This window comes from Pogona vitticeps, chromosome 5, assembly GCF_051106095.1.
Source record: "Pogona vitticeps strain Pit_001003342236 chromosome 5, PviZW2.1, whole genome shotgun sequence".
In the NCBI taxonomy this organism is placed as follows: domain Eukaryota; kingdom Metazoa; phylum Chordata; class Lepidosauria; order Squamata; family Agamidae; genus Pogona; species Pogona vitticeps.
In genome coordinates, this window is record NC_135787.1 from 76,298,357 (window position 1) to 76,320,267 (window position 21,911).

The following is a 21,911-nucleotide window of genomic DNA, read 5'->3' on the forward strand; positions in this document are numbered from 1 at the left end:
TGAAGCTGCCAATGTCATGGGTCTCAAACTATGGGTCTCAAACTCATGACTATGGGTCTCAATCTCATTAATATTTACAGTATTCTGACCATCAGTGGCTCGCTCTCCAAGGTCCCAGTCATCTCACGCATTCTCTCCCTCCCTCCCTCCCTCCCTCTCTCTCTCTCTCTCTCTCTCTCTCACACACACACACACACACACACACACACACACACACACACACACACACACACACACACACACACACACACACACACACACACACACACACACACACACACACACAGAGCTATCTAAGAATTCAGTAGAATTCAGCATGCATACTGGTTCTCCAATTGCTAAACTCTGCTAGCTCTGTTATGAAACTTCAGTTCAGTTGCACTTTTAGTCCAAATCTGGTCTAGTGTGATGAGCCTCCGGTACAAATAATAATGCACTGGAAAGACGAAAAGCCACAACAAACAGCAAAAAGATGCAAAAGGCAAACAGCACATTAGGACTGTCAAATCTCATTTTTCTGCCTCCATCATCTTTTGAATCTCACTTGACCAATAAGCTTACTAGAAATATTTAGACAAGTTATTAGCCATTTGGATTCAACCCCTTTCCCCTGATCTACATTATAGAAATGGTGATGTGCTGTAAAAATTTTAAAATAATACACTACAAAGAATATTGAGGAACATTTGCAGAATCAATTACAGAATAGATTTTTAAAAAAAAACTCTTTAAGAGTTCCTCTGTTAAAAAGTTTGCCCTAAGAAAAAGTCTGCAAGTGCACTACAGATTCTAGGTTAATTAGGTAAAACGTATTTTTATACCCACAACAAAACATGGACCTGCAGATGTTTTCAGGCAATCTTCTAAAAGCCTCATGCGTGTTTTCTGGAGCTCTGGGCTGTCCCATTCTTCTGGTTCAACTCCCCAGTACAGGTCGATGACCTGGAAAATCCAACAGACAACATTATTGTCAATACACCTTATAAGATAACCTTCTCACATATGAGATTCGGTGTTGACTACATTATTGCTGTACGATGGCAGAGCAAATCAGCATTCTATACAGCAATTCTAAAAATTGGAGCAGCACAAACAACAAATTATAACTTTCTAACGGGGCTTCAGATCAGCATCAAATTTGGCACAGCTGTCACAGACAATCTATTCTTGACCTGTGCCACATTTGGGGAAGCTTGGGAAAGGGTTTTCAAGTTGTGATTTTTTAAAAAAGTGAAACTATTTTAAGCCACCTCGCATTCAGAAACAGGTGACCCTAAACATCCCCAAATTTAAAACAGATGGCATAGATTGAAAAGGCCAGTCTTGCTTATTTTGATAGAGCATAGTTGATCCCACTTGCTTTTTAATTTAGAAAGAATCCAGGCTGCTGGGGCTGAAATATTGATCCTTTAAAAATGACTTTTTAAAGGGAAAAGAAGTTACTTTATTAAAAGACTGAGCATACAGTATGTGTTGCAGAATAGCCAACAGGAGCTTTGTGAAATGAAACATTGTTTCACTGATGTGCTACTTTGGGCACACCATAAGACAGGATTCTATGGAAAAGACAATAATGTTAGAAAAGGCTGAAGGCAGCAGGAAGAGAAGAAGATCAAATATTAGATGGATTGACTCCCTGAAGGAAGCCACAGGCTTGTGTTTGCAAGAGCTGGGCACAACATTTTTGGAGATTGTTCATAGGATTGCCATAAGTCGGAGTTGACTTGATGACATATAATAATAGCAACAAATACATTCATAACTGGAGGGAGATATTTCAAGAGAAAGATCACGGAAAGAGACTAAAAAGACAAGTTTTCTTTAAAAAATGACCACCACCATGTCGCCCTGGTGTGCTTTACACAAAGCAATAGAGTGACAGTCCTCCAGAAAGAGAGATATTTTGTAATGTATCTTCAATAAATATTATCTCAGAATATCTGAAGTCAAACAGTCTCCTCAGGTACCTTTGCAAAGGAGAAAAGAGCTCCACGTCTGAGACAATCTGAACTTTTGACCCAATCAATCAATATGCAATGGGCAGGCTCTTAGCTAACTCTTTTTGAACTCCTCTCTGGCCACATAGGTTTATTAGAATTGTCCTTGCAAGGGGTTTCTGTGTCTGATTGTAAAAGTGGAGAAACAAAAAGAATATTAGAAAATTTAAAAAAATATAGGCATTTAAAATATTTTTAAAATGTATTTAGAAAAGAAATACAGAACATATATTCACAAGCTCACTTATTTAAGCTATGAAATTACTCGCTTTTGCTTTGTGTCTGTTGATGGTCTTACATGATGTTAGCAGCACTTTGGTGCCTATATCCTGTCATAGTCTCATGACAAAGTCTCCATTCCGCTCATCTGCACAAAAGGGTATCTGTGACTGGTGACACGGGCGTAGTAAACACTGAGGCTGCCTTTTGCTATGTCAAGTTTGGAGTCCTTTTTCCAATTGGTAATATGGACATGATATCGTGCAGTCCATTTCCTGGCACTTCAGACCGTGAATACAATAAAACACTATCCCACATTCATGAAATAGAGGTTATTTGAAGAACAGAATACAGTGGTGCTCCGCTAGACGCTTACCCCACTAAACGACAAAATCGCTTGACGATGACTTTTTTGCGATCGAAATTGTGATTGCAAAATGATGTTTCCTATGGGGGTTTTTCGCTTTACGTTGATTAGGTCCTTGCTTCACGAACCGTTTGTTCGCAAAACTATGATTTTTCCGGCTCTGCAAAATGGCTTCCCTTCGCAAAATGGATGTTTTCCGGACAGAAGCTTTGCAAAACAGCAATTTTAAACAGCTGATCGGCTGTTCTCTATGGGCGATGTTCGCTCGATGATGAGTTATTTCCCCATTGGAACACATTAACCAGTTTTCAATGCATTCCAATGTTTTTTTTTCCGCATGACGACGATTTCTCTGTACAGCGATTTTAACAGAATGGTTTATTGTTGTCATGCAGGGCACCACTGTATAGTTAAAGATATTCAAAAGTGACAAATTCCTGCAAAACCTTAGGGAGTGAACTGGATACCATAAGTAAAAATTATGGGAAAGGCATAACTGGCTTTGAGTTTTTGTGGCGTTTTCGACTGGTTATTCTCTTTCATGTTTCTGGGTTGCAATTCCTGGAATTCTCCAATAACTCCTGGACTTGTAGCCCACAAACCCAAATCTGCACATATGTCAACCCGTGCCCTGCCAAAAAGAGCTTTTGAGTCATTTACTTACATCATTGACTTCTCTAACTTTTGCTTCCTCTTGCTGATTTGAAAAGAAAAGAGAAAGCTGGTGAAGTGTTTCCTGGGAGTCATAGTTTTGCTGCCCATTAGGCTCTACAGGTTGCCTCCCAAAGAGCTACAACTTATGGATAGTACTGCAGGCTTTCGTTTCAAGCATAGGTGTCTGACAAAAGAAGAGATCTGACATAACTGCTTGCAATTGGTTTGAGATGGGACTCTAGCAGATTAAGCTACTTAAACATTTACTTCTAATTTTTGTACTTCTGTGTATTGTCTGTGAATTCGTGCTTGTTCCTAAATCAATCTCTCCCCCGCCTTTTCTCTGTGTATAATGTATTAATATATACTCATTCAGAGAACTGCTGAATAAATTCTTAGAATATGTATGGAAGGAGGTTCAGCAACTTTAAAGTTGATTGGGTTTTACATGGATTTTGGGCATTTTACCTAGTGTCTGTTTAAACCACTAACTTGCTGGAGTGCTAGCTTTTATTTTTATTTTTTAAAGTCTGTAAGGCACTAAAGGCTAAGATACAAATGAATCTACGTCTGCCTTTCAATACAGTGGTGTCTCGATTTACGAACAACCTGACTTACGATAATTTTGAATTAGGACCAGCTCTGGCTGCAAAATTTTGCTTTGACTTGCAGCCAGAGCTTCCAGTTGTGACCGGAAAAAGACAGGGAAAAAGGTGGGGAATTCAAATTTGCTAACTGTTGGTAGGTGAAAAGGCTGCTTCTTTGTAGCTCTTTCACCCCAAAGGTTAGAGTGACTGCGTCAGAAGTGGCTTGGGACTGCCTGGTAAGGTAAGGTGCTGCTTTCTGCTTTTTAAAAACTGTTCTGGGTGGGTTTTGCAGCGTGGGTTTGAGCTGGGGGGGTTATGTTTCTGTGCTGTATTGTTGTTTTGTTTTTTGCTGATTTTTTTTGCAGCCCCAGCACTTTATGATGGGGCTTGCTCTGTTGTTTATACAGTGGTGCCTCACATTACGATCGCTTCGTTTAACAACGAAATCGCATTACGATGAACTTTTTGCGATCCCTTTTGCGATCGTTTGCTATCCCAAAACAATGTTTCCTATGGGGGAATTTCGCTTTGCAATGATCAGTTCCCTGCTTCGGGAACCGATTCTTCGCAAAACGACGATTTTCCAACAGCTGATCGGCGGTTTCAAAATGGGTAAATAAAATGGCTCCCCGCTATGTTTAGGGACAGATTCCTCGCAAGACAGGCAGCAAAAATGGCCACCCTATGGAGGATCCTCACTGGACTGTGAGTTTCAAGCCCATCGGAACGCATTAAACAGGTTTTAATGCATTTCTATGAGCTTTTTAATTTCGCTTTATGATGTTTTCATTCTACATCAATTTCGCTGGAACGAATTAACATTGTAATGCGAGGCATCACTGTATTTGGTTTTAATTTTTTTAAAGCCCCAGCACCTTCGGAGCTTTTTTTCTTTAGTTTTTGTTTTTTTGCAGCCCCAGCGCCTCCTGCTGGGGCTTGCTCCGTTGTTGTTTTTTTTCCTTCAACATCATATGAAATTTGAAACTACAATCCCAATAAGAAAAAAAATGTGGGAGGTGGCAAAAAAAATGGCCACTGTGGCTTCACAAAAAGCTCAGGGCGGACCTCAAAACAAAAGAAAAAAAGACATTACAGGAAGTGGAAAGAAGGCCAGGCCACCAAAGATGAGTATAGACAAGTAGCAAGGAAATGCAGGGGTAGCATTAGGAGTGCAAAAACTGAGAAGGAGCTGAGGTTAGCTAGATAGCGACACTAAAAGCAATAAAAAAGCATTCTTCAGGTATGTGAGTAGCAAAGACAAACAAAAGATATACAGTGGGGTCTTGACTTAAGAACGGCTCGAGTTAAGAACATTTTGACTTAAGAACCGCTCTCATAGGAAAATATTGACTTGACTTAAGTACTTAGATTTGAGTTAAGAACTGAAAAAAAAACCATGTGGGAGGCAGGGAAAGTGCAAAATTTGAACTTTCAGTTAACTGTTGGCCAGTGGAAAGGGTGCCTGTCTGCTTCCTCACTCCTCCCAGCGTTTAGAGAGTGGATTGGGAGACAGTCTTCGGACTGCCTGGTACTGTACTGCCTGGACTGTATTTTCCCTGCCTTCCCTGAACCTTTCTTGACCTAAGAAAAAAAGAAACAAAATATCCCCCTCTAGTGGTCGAAGGCGGAATAGCAGCTTCCCATTAGTTTCTATGGACGGAAAAGAGCAGATACGGATCAAATGGTTCTCAATGCATTCCTATAGGAAATGCAGATTTGACCTGAGAACTTTTTGACTTGAGAACCGCCTTCCAATACGGATTAAGTTCTCAAGTCAAGACCCCACTGTAATGGCACAGCTTCGCAATGGAGATGGGAAAAATGATAACAGAGGACAAAGAAAAGGCAGAGGTGCTCAATTCCTATTTTAGTTCCGTCTTTTCCCATAAGACAAACTATGAACTTCCAAATAAATTGGAAGTGCAAGTGGGCTAGTGTTGTCTCTATCTTCAAAAAGGGCAAAAAAGAGGAACCTGGGAACTACAGGCCAGGCAGCCTTTCATCAATCCCAGGAAAATTCTGGAACAAATTGTAAAGCGGTCATTGTGGCACCACCTAGAAAACAATGCAGTAATAACGAGAAGCCAACACAGATTTGTCAAGAACAAATCCTGCCAAACTAATCTGATCTCATTTTTTGATCAGGTCACCTCCCTCATAGACAGAGGGAATGCTGTAGACGTAATCTATCTTGACTGCAGCAAAGCTCTTGACAAAGTGCCCCATGATCTCTTGATTAGCAAGCTAACTAGGTGTGGGCTGGATAGATCAAGTGTCAGGTGGATACACAATTGGCTACAGAATTGTACTCAGAAAGTAAGTCTTCTGGCAGGAGGTAACAAGTGGGGTACCCCAAGGCTCAGTCCTTGGCCTGGTGCTCTTCAGTATGACTTGGATGAGGGAGTGTAGGGAATGCTTGTCAAATTTGCAGGTGGTACAAAATTGGGCGGAATAGCTAATACCCTAGAAGATCAAATGACCTTGATAGGATGAAGCACTGGGCCGAAAGCAACAGAATGAAATTCAACAGGGATAACTGCAAAGTACTGCATCTTGGAAAAAGAAACCAATTGCACAGTTACAAGATGGTGGATACCTGGCTCAGCAAAACTATGAGTGAGAAGGATCTTGGAGTTGTCATCCATCACAAGCTAAATTTGAGCCAACAGTGTGATGTGGCTACAAAAAAGGCAAATGCTATTTTACACTTCATTAATAGAAGTATAGTTTCCAAATGTGACGAGGTGCTAATCCCCCCCATTCAGCACTGGTTAGGCCCCACCTTGAGTATTGTGTCCAGTTCTGGACACCACACTTCAAGAAGGATGTTGACAAATTGGAACAAGTTCAGAGGAGGGCAACAAGGATGATCAGGGGGCTGGAAACCAAGCCTTATGAGGAAATGCTGAAAGAATTGGGCATCTTTAGCCTTGAGAAAAGAAGGCTGAGGGGTGATATGATATCTGAAAGGCTGTCATACAGAGGAGGGGCATGATCTGTTCTCAATCATCCCAGAGTGCAGGACATACAACAATGGGCTCAAGTCAAAGGAAGCCAGGTTTTGGCTGAACATGAGGAAAAACTTCCTAACTGTTAGAGCACTACGACAGTGGAACCAGTTACCTCAGGAGTTGGTGAGTGCTCCAACACTGGAGGCATTCAAGAAAAAACTTAGATAATCACCTGGCAGATATGCTTTGATTGTATTCCTGCACTTGATGGCTTTGTAGCCCCCTTCCAACTTCACTTTTCTATGATTCTATGAAAAACCAGCCAACCATTAAGGATGGGGAGGCCAGCTAGGAGAGGGAAGGAGTGAATGAGCATTGTGATGGGTTAAATAAAGCCCACAAAAGAAAGCACTGGGGAAAGACCAGTTGGATTTCAGTCTGACAAATCTGGGAACATTTGCTAATTTTAAATAATTTAAAAAATATTCCAATTTCTTGTGCACAAAACAGTACTTCTGTGCTACATTTTGCATTTGCCAGTCACAGTATCATTAGGAGTACAATCTGTCCTGTGTCATTCCTACATGGCCATATCTTGGGCACTGAATCCTGTATGAGTCAAAAAGGGGTGGAATCATAAAGCTAATGTTAGTCAATGAGAAGGCAAAATCCTGAATTTGTGTGGCAGTCTAAATGTGGAATCCAGGACCCACTGAGCATTTCCAGGGTAATCCCAAACCTCAAACCTATGGCCAAGGGGTACAGCTAAAAAAATCACTTATGGGGGAAACGACAATGCCCCCTTGTTTTTGTGGCAGCTGGTCTAAAATTAAAAGAAGGAAAACCAAAAGCTGGGTTGAAAATCTCTATAATTTTTTCTTTTTAGAAAACATCAGCCAGTACAACAGGGTCACATACTTGTAATGCCACTCTTGTTGTTGCTGCTTACTATTTTGTGTTTTTGGATGCAGCTATTTCCAGGAATATAAAATGACAGATGGCTTGAGTTCAGACTTTCTTTTCTGCCTACATATCCAATTTGAATAATGTTAATAAGTTGCAAGTCAGTGAGTGTGTGGTGATAGGGAGCTGCTATATTTAAAGATATTAGGTGATGCAGTGTGTTTTCACTTCATATTTTAGCTAAAATGGATAAAGTACATTACTGAAAGGCATTACAGTGGGGTCTTGACTTAAGAACGGCTTGAGTTAAGAACATTTTGACTTAAGAACCACTCTCATAGGAAAATATTGACTTGACTTAAGTACTTAGATTTGAGTTAAGAACTGAAAAAAAAAACACATGGGAGGCAGGGAAAGTGCAAAATTTGAACTTTCAGTTAACTGTTGGCCAGTGAAAAGGGTGCCTGTCTGCTTCCTCACTCCTCCCAGCGTTTAGAGAGTGGATTGGGAGACAGTCTTCAGACTGCCTGGTACTGCCTGGACTGTATTTTCCCTGCCTTCCCTGAACCTTTCTTGACCTAAGAAAAAAAGAAACAAAATATCCCCCTCTAGTGGTCGAAGGCGGAATAGCAGCTTCCCATTAGTTTCTATGGACAGAAAAGAGCAGATACGGATCAAATGGTTCTCAATGCATTCCTATGGGAAATGCAGATTTGACCTGAGAACTTTTTGACTTGAGAACTGCCTTCCAATACGGATTAAGTTCTCAAGTCAAGACCCCACTGTATTGAAAGGAGCAAAACGTTACAAAGTAATTTTGGTCACTATATCTGGCATGCTGCTATATCACATGCCTTCTCCTGCACTACTGAATTCTTAGAGTCAGTTTATATATTACAGTCCCAGAGTGAAGACCACCCAGAAAGTCCTGCCATATGATCAAGTACTGTATATGGGTTTTTGCAGAGAATTGTGGAACTGCAGGAAGGAAGCAAAGGTATAGAAGCATGATATGAAGCACTTTTAGTATGGAATATTGTGGGAGAGATAATCCTGCTACTGTTATTGTCTTTATTTTTTTTCAGTGCCAAAGATGTCCCATGAGATAAGCCATAATAGAAGGCCAACACTCTAAAAATACTCAGATCAGATCTAAACTCTATATTTTATTGAATCTTAACCTCTGCCATTCATAGGACACTTGAACAGTACAATCTATAAATGTTTTAGAAGGAAATCCTATTAAATTAGACATATGGGGTAATTCAAAAGGGAAACATATGCCACAATGTATAGTTCTTACAACTGGAATCACAGCTTCTCTATTTGTGAATATTGTGACTCATATTACCTTTTTTTAGAAGTCAATATGGATCTGTCAAGAACAAATCCTGCCGAAATAATCTTATCTCATTCTTTGATCAGGTAACCTCTTTGGCAGATGGTGAGAGTGCTCTAGACATAATATACAGTAGAACCTCGACTTGCAAACGTCCCTACCTACAAACATTTCGACTTACGAACGGCTCCGTTTGCAAAAATTAGCATCAGCTTGCAAACAGAGCCTTGACTTACGGACGAAAAAAAGGCAGGGGAAAAGGGCGGGAAATTCAAATTCCCCCTGCCCTTTTTCGTTCCATTCAAACAGTTGGTGGAGAAGAGGCTGTTCTTTTTTGTGATTTTTTTTTTTTTTTTTTGCAATCCCAGCGTGTGACTTGCTCCAATGTTTGTTTTTGGATTTGTGTATTTTTGTTTTTTTGCAGTCCCAGTGTGGGACTTACAGTGTTTTATTTTTTATATTTTTGGGGGGTATTTTTTTCTTCCTCCAGAACACATTAATTGGCTTTCAATGCATTCCTATGGGAAATGGTGCCTTGACCTACAAACTTTTCGACTTGCGAACACCGTTCCAATACAGATTAAGTTCGTAAGTCGAGGTACTACTGTATCTTGACTTCAGCAAAACCTTTGACAAAATGAAAAATTTTACACCAAGATGGGGAAAAAACAAATGCACTGTTACAAGATGAAGGATACTTGACTGAGTAATAATACATGTGAGAAGGATCTTGCAATTGTTGTAGATCACAAGCTGAATATGAGCCGGCAGTGTGATATTCCTGGAAAAAAGAGCGAATGTGATTTTATGATGCATTAACAGAATCCCGTGAGATTCTAGTTCCCCTCTATTCAGTACTGGTTTGGCTTCATCTACCATGGTGCAGTTCTGGACACCACACTTTAAGAAGGATTCAAACAAACTGGAGTAAGTTCAGAGCAGGGCAACAAGGATGATCAGGGAGCTGGAAACCAAGTCCTATGAGGAAACACTGAAGGAACAGGGCACATTAGCCTTGAGAAAAGAAGACTGAGGGGAGGTATGATAGCACTTTTCAAATACTTGAAGGGCTGTCATACAAAGGAGACGGAGGACCTCTTCTCAATCATCCCACACTACAGGACACATAATAATGGGTTCAAGCTACAGGAAGGCAGATTTAGGCTGATTATCAAGAAAAAATGTATTAACTGTTAGAGCAGTAGTATGACGATGGAACCCATTACTTCAGGAGGTGGTGAGTGCTCCAGTGCTGGAGATATTCAGAAACTGGACAACCATCTGTCAGATCTGCTTTTATTTGGATTCCTGCATTGAGCAGGGGGTTGGGCTTGATGGCCTTATAGGACCCTTCCAACTCAATTATTCTATTATTATTTCTCTAACACCTTCCCCTCCCCCCCGCAACAGCAGAGGACGATGTTTGCCACACAGAGGGGATACCCTCACATGTAGCTCTGCACATATCAGCCATTTTGCTCCAACTACTGGTGCTATTGGCCAAACATTCATGAGCACTTTTGCCTGACAGGATGAGAGAAGGGGAAGAAACATGATATTGGTTGCCCACAAATTGTGTCCTAACCCAGACAGCCTGGATAGCCTTGGCAATAGTCCCTCTAGGCTGAACGTGCTATTGATGAATGCCAGGTTCATGAAAGGAAACACATCAACTAACCACAACCTCATTCTGGATGAGCAGGCCAAGTCAGCCTGTATTACAGAGAGATGGTTGGATGAAGCTGATACAGTTAATATCTCTCAGCCCTGCCCACCCAGGTTTTCTGTGCAGTAGTAAGTTAGATCTGGGCGGTGGGGGTGGGTGGGATGTAAAGTTATAGTGATCTTCTTTGACCTGAATCTCCTCACTAGCTGGCATCTCCTACAGTCTTCTGGGTTTGAGGGCATGTACCTGAAAGTGAGTGCCTGGGACAAAATAGAAATCCTGTTAGTGTGCCACACACACCACTGCTCAACAGTCTTCCTCTCCAGAGTTGACTGAGTTGGGTTTGGCGATGATGCTAGAATCTTCTCAACTTCTTGTCCTAGGAGTCTTCAATAACCATGCTGAGACTGCCTTGTGAGGAGCAGCTCAGGACTCCATGCCCTCCATGACAACCACAGGTCTGCCTCAAATGGGGACAGCTCTCCTGGCCCCACTCCTGTAGCAGGGCACACTCTAGACCTAGTTTTTGTGCCGTACACGGTGATCTGGGTGTGGAAGAGCTTTGTATGGTTCTACTGCTATTCACCAATCAATTCCCAGTGGTGTTTCGACTCCAAAGGGGTACGGGACCGATTAAGATGGTCCATACCAGGAGGCTGATGAACCCCAGTGGTTTCCTGACAGCTTGTGAGGAGTTTCCTGTCACCTCAGTAGATAATCCTGTCATAGTTCTGGTTGACCTCTGAAAAGGGAAAACGGCAAGGGACACAAACATGATCATTACTAAGTATCTCTTTCCACAGAGTGAAGCAAATTAGTTCCCTGGTAAACCAGGGAGTTGTTGGTGATGTCGTAAATGGGACAAAGGCAAGAGTGACAATGACAGGTAACTCAAGAGAGAATCTAATTAAACATAGTCTAGAGCAATGGCTCCCAACTCCCTTTTATAATAGCCAAGTAACCTGCTCGTATTTGCATAAAAAGGGATTTTTAACAGCGTAAAGTTATCCCTTCTCAGAAAGTAGAGACTTCTTTCTCCCCCAAAGGGCCTGTTTCTCATAAATATACATATACACTAGCTTTAATACTGCATTCTGAAAAGTCAAGCAAGAAATTATATAACAAGGGCTACAACTCACAACACCCCAAAAACACATTGCAGCTCCCTTGGGGGTTGCAATCCCCAGGTTGATAAGCACTGGCCCAGAGAGTATTTTGATACCTACTCCATGGTAGTGGCTGAAGAAAATAGCTGATTTGAGTAGTCAAGGTCCCACATGCTCAGCCACAAGAACAAGATGCTGACCATTCGGCATCCCACTGGGATGAATTTGCATAGCACTTTGCAGACAAAATGGAATCTATAGTTGGTAAAGGTCCTGTGGATGTAACCTTGGTCCCTTATTGTACTGTGTTAATGAACAGGTCTCAATCTGTGCAGCTCAAGGATGTGAAGAGGATCCCTGGAGAGATAAAGGGTATTGCTGGATCCTTGGAGAGATGAAGGTTTGCTGGATCCTTGCCCTTTCTGGCTCATAATAGCAGCTGAGAGGAGACTGGGTGAGTGGGTAAGAAGAGTGGTGAATGCCTCCTTGCCCAATGCAGGGTTGCAGCATGCCTAAAGGAGGAAGTCGTGGAACTGCTATTGCAGAAACCCTCTTTGAATCTAGCTATACTGAACAACTATAGACCTGTCTCTGATGTTCTGTTTTCAGGCAAACTGTTAAGAGTGTGTGGTGGTCTCTCAGCTCCAGAGGTACACAGACGGATGATCTGGCTCAATTTCAGCCTGGCTTTACGCCAGGTCATGGGATGGAGTCAGCTGTGGTCACCTTAGTGGATAACCTACGTTGGAAACTAGACAAGGGAAGTGTATCTCTGCTGGACCTCTCAGGGGATTTTGATACCATCAACTATGCTATCCTTTGAGGCCCTCTCTCTGGGGCAGAACGTGGAACCAAGAATAACGTAAAAATTAACATTTATTTAACATTGACATCTATACTTTGTGCAACTCAAAATCAATTCACTGACCTTTAGAAAGACAGAAACTTGCAAAAGAAAACCCTGGCCTTCAGCACAAGTTGGCATACTGCTGTCCCAGTTCTGGTTTTCATGTGCCAAGCAGAATTACATCATTGCAATTCAATACTTTTGACCACTGAACTGAAATTATTTCATGCCTGATTTCTTATGTACATGTAGTACTGTATAGAATAACAAACCTAGTCTCAGTTGTTGTTGGGTTTTTTTGTTCCTATCAGTTCATACAGTTCTGCAAAATTACTAATGTTTTGTGATGTAATCACATTGAATGTATATTATTGAATGTAACTGCAGTTAATGTGCTATTTGTATCCTAAAGATGGAAGGATGCGACTTCCTGTTGAAAGCTTGATCTTTTATTGTTTTGTTAAAGTTTTTACTTTGAAACTAAACCTGTTAAGGTTTTTTTTCCCAGTCAATTCAGTCTGTTTGACTGGGATTGGTCAACTTTTAAAATTACAGTGGTGCCTCGCATAACGAGCGCACTGTTTAACGACGAATCTGCATAGCGATCTATTTTTTGGGATCGCTAATGCGATCGCATTACGATGTTCTGAATGGGCAAACATCGCATTGCGATGATCGGTAAGCATTTCGTTGCGATGTTTTTAGAACAGTTGATTGGCGGTTCCAAAATGGCCGCTGGGTGCCCAAAATGGCCACTGCAAGCATTTTCGCGTGCTGCCCTTGCTTACCGAGGTGGCGAATATGGCGGCGCTATGGAGGATCTTTGCTGAACGGTGAGTTTGGGCCCCATAGGAATGCATTAAACTAAGTTTAATGCGTTCCTATGGGGTTTTAAGTTCCGTTTAGCGACGATTCCGGATAGCGATGATTAATCCGGAACGGATTAACGTCGCTATGCGGGGCACCACTGTACTATTGTTGTGTGACAATGCCAACAGGAGCAGAAATGTATTTGTTTCATGTGGTAATGCTCTACAAATCATGACAAGAGAGGTTGATTATAAGCATGCATATACAGTGGGGTCTTGACTTAAGAACGACTTGAGTTAAGAACATTTTGACTTAAGAACCGCTCTCATAGGAAAATATTGATTTGACTTATATACTTAGATTTGAGTTAAGAACTGAAAAAAAACCACGTGGGAGGCAGGGAAAGTGCAAAATGTGAACTTTCAGTTAACTGTTGGCCAGTGAAAACGGTGCCTCTCTGCTTCCTCACTCCTCCCAGCGTTTAGAGAGTGGATTGGGAGACAGTCTTCAGGCTGCCTGGTACTGTACTTGCCTGGACTGTATTTTCCCTGCCTTCCCTGAACCTTTCTTGACCTAAGAAAAAAAGAAACAAAATATCCCCCTCTAGTGGTCGAAGGCGGAATAGCAGCTTCCCATTAGTTTCTATGGACGGAAAAGAGCAGATACGGATTAAATGGTTTTCAATGCATTCCTATGGGAAATGCAGATTTGACTTGAGAACTTTTTGACTTGAGAACCGCCTTCCAATACGGATTAAGTTCTCAAGTCAAGACCCCACTGTACAAATAGACAATCAAACAATTGAAGATATTATAGCACAACTGCATGCCAAGTTAAAGGGCTAAAATATATACATTTCTGTAGGCCAATAGTGGAATCACCAACGTCTGTTCAGGTATGAGATAAAGTACCCAAAATCAGAAGATGATATTGAATATCAGATAGCTAGAACAGTAATAGTTAATGGCATATAGCCGACTCTATAGACAGGAACTATCGTATGTTGCTCTCTGTGTTAGGGCACTGAATGCAATAAATTAGAAGATTTAGGAGGAACAAATCACTGATATAAGTACTGTGATTGGAAATGCCATCTTCAGTAGTAATCTAGTGCTGCAGATATAATTTTTGTTTGCAAGGATCACGATACTAAGATGGAGAAAAGTATCAGAGAAGTAGACAGAAGAGAAAATATAGTGCTAATCTATAAATTCCAGTGCTTTCAGAACGGGTATGAGAAAGGAGTTACATTTCTACATATAAAACATGACTGTGCCCCCAGAACATGAAGCTCAGGCATTGAGTCAACAGGAAGGAGGCAAGCCGTGGGCAATCTCAAATTCAACTTACAATATCATTGCTATATTAAGCAATGGCCCTGCCTCTGGCAGTCACGAAGAGCTTTGACCCTTTCTCCCAGCTGTGGAACTAAGCAGTGTCTCTGACCTCATAATGCACTTTGACTGATTGTCCCTGAAACACAACACCAGTGCTAGAGTTTTTCAATTTTGCAGCGGGATCTGCTGAGGAAGTGAATTGGGGACTCACTTTGAATTATTTGTTTGTTTGTTTGTTAACACCATGTATTTCTATGAACAGATAGTGCTCAATGCAACTTACAAACTTTAAAAAAGAATTTTAAAAAACACATTTAGCAAAAAAATTTAATAAAATCATAAAACTATCATTATTAATATTTCTGCAGACTCTGTATCAGAGGTAAGTCTGCTTCTGAGCCGTAGACCAGCCAGAACAACAGCTAACCAAATCTGTGGAACCTAAGTGATATCCAGGACTTGGTTATGGATGTAACTTTAACCAAAATGTGAACATTAAGCCCAATTAAGAACACAAGAATAGATGGGTTAAAGCAGACTTAATTCCTTCTTTTTTAAATTTAGGATGTGATCAGATGACAAGCGATCATGTCTGATCAAACCAGAAAGGTAGCTTTACTGTTCATGGAGGAATCACTCTAGGTTAGTCCTCCAAAAGATTATCACTGCCCCTGAACCAAAAAAGTCCAGCTTGGGCATGGATCAGGGTCAGGTTGATTCACAATCCCATATATGTTGTGTGATCACCAGTAAAGAGCTTGCACCAGACAATGCCACTAGTGGTCCAACATGTAAACCATTTCCTTGTCTGATTGTACCCTAAGTCTGCTTAACAAAGGATTACAGGATAGCTGATTATTAAATTGTGGATGTTAGAATATATTTATTTTTAAACGTATTTGAGCCATTCCTGGAGCCAAACTGAATAATGACTGGATTATAGCCAAAACTGGACTCCTAAAAAACAAGAGGGTATCAATATTGCTGACTTAACTCAGTACTGTTGAAGAGAAACGAGTAATTGGCTGATGCACACTCCACTAGGGATATAAAGAAATTTCATAAATGTCTTGCTTATGAGTGATACAGGCTTGTTTGAGTTAGCGACACAACCATTTGAGGACTTCCCAGCCACTGAGAAATTTGCCATCTCCAGGTGCTTGCCCCTCACCCCAGTTTTGGTTTGTGTATTGTGGGGAAAAATGAATGTAGTGTCTTTTTTCCTTTCTGAAGCTAAGCATTGCACACACATGCACACAAAAACACAGAGCAACACAAAAGCAAGCTGACTGTTCATAAACATGGGTAAATATAAGTTAAGCAATTTAAATTTAAAATATTGGATTTTTTAAATAATTTAAATACTAAAATAATTTTATTGAAATCAATTTCATTTAAAAAATCATTGCTTTTTATCCACCCTGCAAATAACCCATAGAATGTTGACATTTTGACCAATTAAAAGTTACCGCTATTTTAAGTTTTGTCTTAAACAAAACACATGTGAAAAAAATTGGTCTGACGAATGAACAAATTCTACTCAAGACCAGCAAGAAAGGTCTTACTTTTTCATTGCATTAATCTTTTTGGTTTGTTATACAAGACAAGGAAGTGAAACGTTGTAAGACGAATTAGCTCACATTTAAAATTCTTATATTCCTCAATCCATCTTGATTGCAAATCACCCTTGTAAGAATTCTAAGTCAACAAGACTGAATCCACTAGTTTTGATAGGATTGTTTCACTTGTTCTCTCTCTTTTTGTAGCACATTGCACAAGAAAGTTAGGAACAACTTCAAGAAGCCTAATGGTTTACATGTATTTCAGCCATAATGATATGTCCACAGAAAGTTCAGAGACAACTGAAGTACTTTAATCTACTAAAACAAATGTCTTCCAGATTAATGATTTACTTAATTAATGATTGAGGCAGATAAAAAAAGATTAATGATTGAGATTAATGATTGAGGCACATAAAAAAAATTGGAACTCAAAGACTTTTGGTATATTTTCTGACTCCATGGGAATTCCAGTGTAGTGAGGGTTAACAGAAGTATTAAAGTTAGTGCCTGAATTAAGGTTAGTGTGTCTTTTATTTCTTGAACCTACAGAGAATCCCGGTGTATTCCTATATAGTTGCAACCTACTGACAACTAGAATATGCCATTTCTGCTTTTCTACATCACAGTTCAGTGAAAAAAGGACATGGGACATTGTTCTTATACAGTGCATTACATAATACAATACATACATTATATTGGCTGGTACAGTGGTGCCTCGCTAGACAGTTACCCCGCATGAGTTTTTTTGCTAGACATTGATTTTTTGCGATTGCTATAGCGATTTGCAAAACAGTGATTCCTATGGGGGAATTTTGCTGGACAATGTTTGGTCCCTGCTTTGCAAACTGATTTTCGCTAGATGACGATTCTGACAGCTTCCTCCGCACTCGCAAAACAGGTTTTTTTGGGACCTAAGCTTCACAAGACTGTGATTTAAACAGCTGATCGGCGGTTCGCAAAGCGGCTTTCCTATGGCCGATCTTCACTAGACAACGACGATTCTTCCCCATTGGAACACATTAAACAGGTTTAAATGCATTCCATGGGGAAATGCTTTTTGCTAGACTATGACTTAGCTAAACAGCGATTTCAGTGGAATGGATCATCATCGTCTAGCGAGGCACCACTGGTACAAGATGTAATTTATTTTGGGGGACAAAAAAGACAAGTGGCTAAAACTTGGAGATACAGTGGTGCCTCGCTTAACGATTGCCTCATTTAGCGATGAATTCGCATAACAATGTGTTTTTTTAGAAAATAATATGCACCGTATAACGATGTTTCCTATGGGCGATTTTCGCTTAGCGAAGTTTGGGACCATGCTTCGCATAACGAATGCGATTTTAGGTCCCCTGCTTCACTTAACGATGTTTCTTTTTTCAATTTAAAAAGTGTCTTAGAAGGGTCAAAACCGGTTCTAAATGCTTGGATTCGTTAGAGGACCCCCTAAGTCATGTGCAAACCGGATTTGGCTTTGATCTGACTTTTCGTTAATTTATGGTGAATTTTTTTTTCCGGCCCATAGGAACCAATGGACCTGTCAAAATCTGACAGCTCCATGCTTTCCTATGGGGGAGAAAACAATTCACCATAAATTAACGAAAGTTCAGATCAAAGCCAAATCATGTTTGCACACGACTTAGGGGGTCTTCTAACGAACCCAAGCATTTAGAACAGTTGCTGAGTCTTCGTTAATTTTTTGTGAATTTTTTCTTCCCCCATAGGAAATAATGGAGCTGTCAGATTTTGACAGCTGTCAAAAGTTGGGGGGAAAAAATTCACCATTAATTAACGAAAAGTCAGATCAAAGCCAAACTAACTTTTGCATCCGTTTTAGAGGGTGCAGAAGCTAATCCAAGCATTTAAAATCATTTTGACCCTTTTATGACACACTTAATTTTGCAAAAATTGACTTCGCAAAGCCATTGAAATGTATTGAGTCAGCTTCAATACATTCCAATGGAGGAAACATTGTATCGTTTAACGATGTTTCCTATGGGTTTTTTCACTTAAGGACGGCAATCCGTGCCTATTGGAATGGATTAACCGGTTTCCAATGCATTCCTATGGAAAATGGTGTTTCGCATAACGATGTTTCACATAACGCTTTTTTTTGGAACCAATTAAAATCGTTATGTGAGGCACCACTGTACAGCTTATAACTTCCAGTGACAAAATTGTGAGATCCCTACCTTGTAAGATGCCTTTGAACATGGCATGAAATCATGTCTGGTATATCAATATACCCCGGATGTCCAGATCAAGGTTAAGAAACATACTCAATATAAGGGTATATTGTATGGCATACATGTCAACTAAATACTGATGGAATCTCACGCAATTCCTATGATGCATGATATATATATTTTTTAAAAAATTATTCAGAAAGCCTTTTAAAAACTTAAATTAGTTGGTTGCTGAAGAAATCTTTAATTTATTCTTGAAGGCTGTCACGGCCGGGATCTAGTGGTTGTTGTGGGTTTTTTGGGCTCTAACGTTTCACCGGTCTCTGTGGCTGGCATCTTCAGAGGACAGCACTCTGTGCTCTGGTGTAGTTGGCTTTGGGAGTGCAGTATTTATGGCTGTGGGATAGGCTTTTGTCTTTTTCTGTAGATGGGTGATTAGTGTGTATTGTTGTGGGTGTATTGTTGTGCAAAGGAGAAGAGATTATCTGTTCCTGTGGTTGATGGGTGTCATTAGCTGGTCTACAGAAAAAGATAAAAGCCTATCCCACAGCCATAAATACTGCACTCCCAAAGCCAACTACACCAGAGCACAGAGTGCTGTCCTCTGAAGATGTCGGCCACAGAGACTGGTGAAACGTTAGGAAGAACAACCTTCAGAACACGGCCAAAGAGCCCGAAAAACCCACAACAAGTCTTTAATTGTTTAGGTGCTTTTTATTACTGTATTTTATTATGTTTTTACAATAACTAAAAAACTAAGATCATGGCCACTGGTCCCACATCCTGGCAAATAAAAGGGGAAGATATGGAGGCAGTGACAGATTTTACTTTCTTGGGTTCCATGATTACTGCAGATGGTGACAGCAGCCACAAAATTAAAAGACGCCTGCTTCTTGGGAGGAAAACAATGACAAACCTAGACAGCATCTTAAAAAGCAGAGACATCACTTTGCTGACAAAGGTCTGCATAGTCAAAGGTATGGTTTTTCTAGTAGCGATGTATGGAAGTGAGAGCTGGACAATAAAGAAGGCTGACTGCCCAAGAATAGATGCTTTTGAATTGTGGTGATGGAGGAGACTCTTGAGAATCCCTGGACTGCAAAGAGAACAAATCTATCAATTCTAAAGGAAATCAACCCTGAGTGCTCACTGGAAGGACAGATCCTGAAGCTGAGGCTTCAATACTTTGGCCATCTCATGAGAAGAGAAGACTCCTTGGAAAAGACCTTGATGATGGAAAAGTGTGAAGGCAAGAGGAGAAGGAGACAACAGAGGATGAGATGGTTGGACAGTGTCACCGAAGCTGCCAACATGAATCTGACCCAACTCCGGGAGGCAGTGGAAGACAGGAGGGCCTGGCGTGCTCTGGTCCATGGGGTCATGAAGAGTCGGGCATGACTTGATGACTAAAGAATATGAAATTGTATTTTTAATTTATTTGTTTTTATGTTTTAAGTTAGATTCATTTGTGTCTAGATTTTGTTTTTGTTAGTCACTCAGTTCAGAATGGTGTGATAGAAAATAAATAAATAAATATGTGGAAGTACAGTGGTGCCTCGCTTAGCGACTGCCTCGTTTAACGATGTATTTGCTTAGCGATGAGGTTTTTGGAGCGATTCTGCGCTCCGTTTAGCGATGTTCCCTATGGGAAAATTTTGCATAGCGATGTTCGGGACCTTGCCTCGCTTAGCGATGACAGTTTAGGTCCCCTGTTTCGCTTAGCGAAACCGACAGTTCAATGCATTTCAATGGGGGGGGGGGGAAATTCAGCAAAAATTAACGAAGACTCAGAACAAAGCCACATTAAGTTTGCAAAGGTTTTACAAGGTGCACTAATGATCCCAAGCATTTAAAACAGTTTTTGAACCTTTTAAGACATTTTAAAAATAGCGAAAACGGACATCGCAAAACCATTGGAATGCATTGAATAGGCTTCAATGCATTCCAATGGGGGGAACATTGTTTCGCTTAGCGATGTTTCCTATGGCGATTTTCGCTTAAGGACGGTAATCTATTCCCATTGGAATGGATTAACCGATTTTCAATGCATTCCTATGGGAAATGGTGTTTCGCTTAGCGATGTTTTCCCATAGTGATGTTTTCTGGGGAACCAATTAACATTGTTAAGCGAGGCACCACTGTATGATGTAAAATAAATAACTATATATAGTAACCGTAAGTGAAGGGACTTTCTCAAGGCCATGTGCTAGCACACAGCCAAAGCAAAACATGGCTACAACATTCTCTGTCTCCTCTTCTATCACCCCCCCCCATAGCTTGCCTCTTTCCTTATCTTGTTTCTTTCTTCTCTACTCCTGTCTTTCCTATTTCTCATCTGGGCTGCCAGCACCCTGGAAACTGCCGACATTAAATGATTAGGCCTTTTCTAAGACTTACTGTCATGTGTGTGGGGACATAATAAGATACGTACACTGTGAGCAGGCCTACATGTAGCCTGTGGGCCAAGTGTTATAAACACAGAGGAGAAGAAATAAAGTACAGTACATCTCTGGTTTCTGCAGTGCCCATTCCTCCTTGTTTGAAAAGCACCTGATGGGAAATAATACCAGTTGTAAGGACTATTTTTAAAAATATCTACCAAACACTGAAAAAACGTAAACAATTTTCCTTCCAGAGAGCACCTTGCTTCAAATGTTCTTTATTCTTTGTCTGCAGAAGCAAGGAGAAGGCAAGTTTGGCTCCAAGCCACTGACTGGAAAATGGACACCTTGATTCACCTTGCATTGCAGTGTAGCTTGTGGTTTGTCTTTAAATGCCTGTTAATCATCCCTTTGCTCTGGGATTCCTTACCTGATTTCCCTCCTTCATCACTTTTCCTTTGCTTCATTTGTGGTCCAGTCTCTTACTAAGCCAGTGAGCCTGAAGGCAAGGTCTATATCTTTATTCTACTTTATATACAAGGTCATAAATACTGTTGGCATTCCAAAAATAACAACAGCCTGGCATTCAAACTAAATGCAAAACAGACTATCCACAGAAGCAGTGTCCTGCTAGGATTCTCTCCCGTAAAATTCTACATTTGTTTTCCAAGTTGTTCCAAGGAACTTGAAATTATTCATGCAGCAGTATGAAAGATTTGACTTGTCATATTCATGACCTGATTTTGCAATTTGCAAACAAAATGGCTAGCAGTTACATGCGTGTTGCCAGCTGCCCAGAGGAAACAATCCTCCATATTCAGGCTTATGTCAACACTTACGTTTTGCTTAAAATTGCAATGATGGCTCTCTTTATTTTTGGATCAAGGGAATTCCTCTCAGAATACAGCCATGCAATAGTTTTCTAAATAGCTAGGGCAGAGAACTGCCATCTGTCCTAAAATCTTTCTGATTTAGAGATATATAATAAATGTCTCGATG

At 40.6% G+C, this 21,911-nt stretch overlaps 1 protein-coding gene across 4 annotated transcripts in view; it reads right to left on the minus strand.

The window, feature by feature from the left end:
* The window catches only part of NWD2 (NACHT and WD repeat domain containing 2), an 86,608-nt gene that overhangs the window by 23,442 nt on the left and 41,255 nt on the right, over positions 1-21,911 (minus strand). The window contains exons 1-2 of one of the 4 annotated variants that reach the window (XM_078394024.1): positions 1,968-2,047; positions 826-942 (exon numbers count right to left, since the gene is read on the minus strand). The exons of 1 other annotated variant lie outside the window; for it this stretch is intronic. In XM_078394024.1, coding sequence (XP_078250150.1) covers positions 826-876 — 51 coding nt within the window. In that variant the 5' untranslated portion in view covers positions 877-942; positions 1,968-2,047. Of the gene's footprint in view, positions 1-825; positions 943-1,967; positions 2,048-21,911 lie in introns of those variants that run through there. 2 more of the 4 variants (XM_020786287.3, XM_020786289.3) reach the window with 2 other exon arrangements.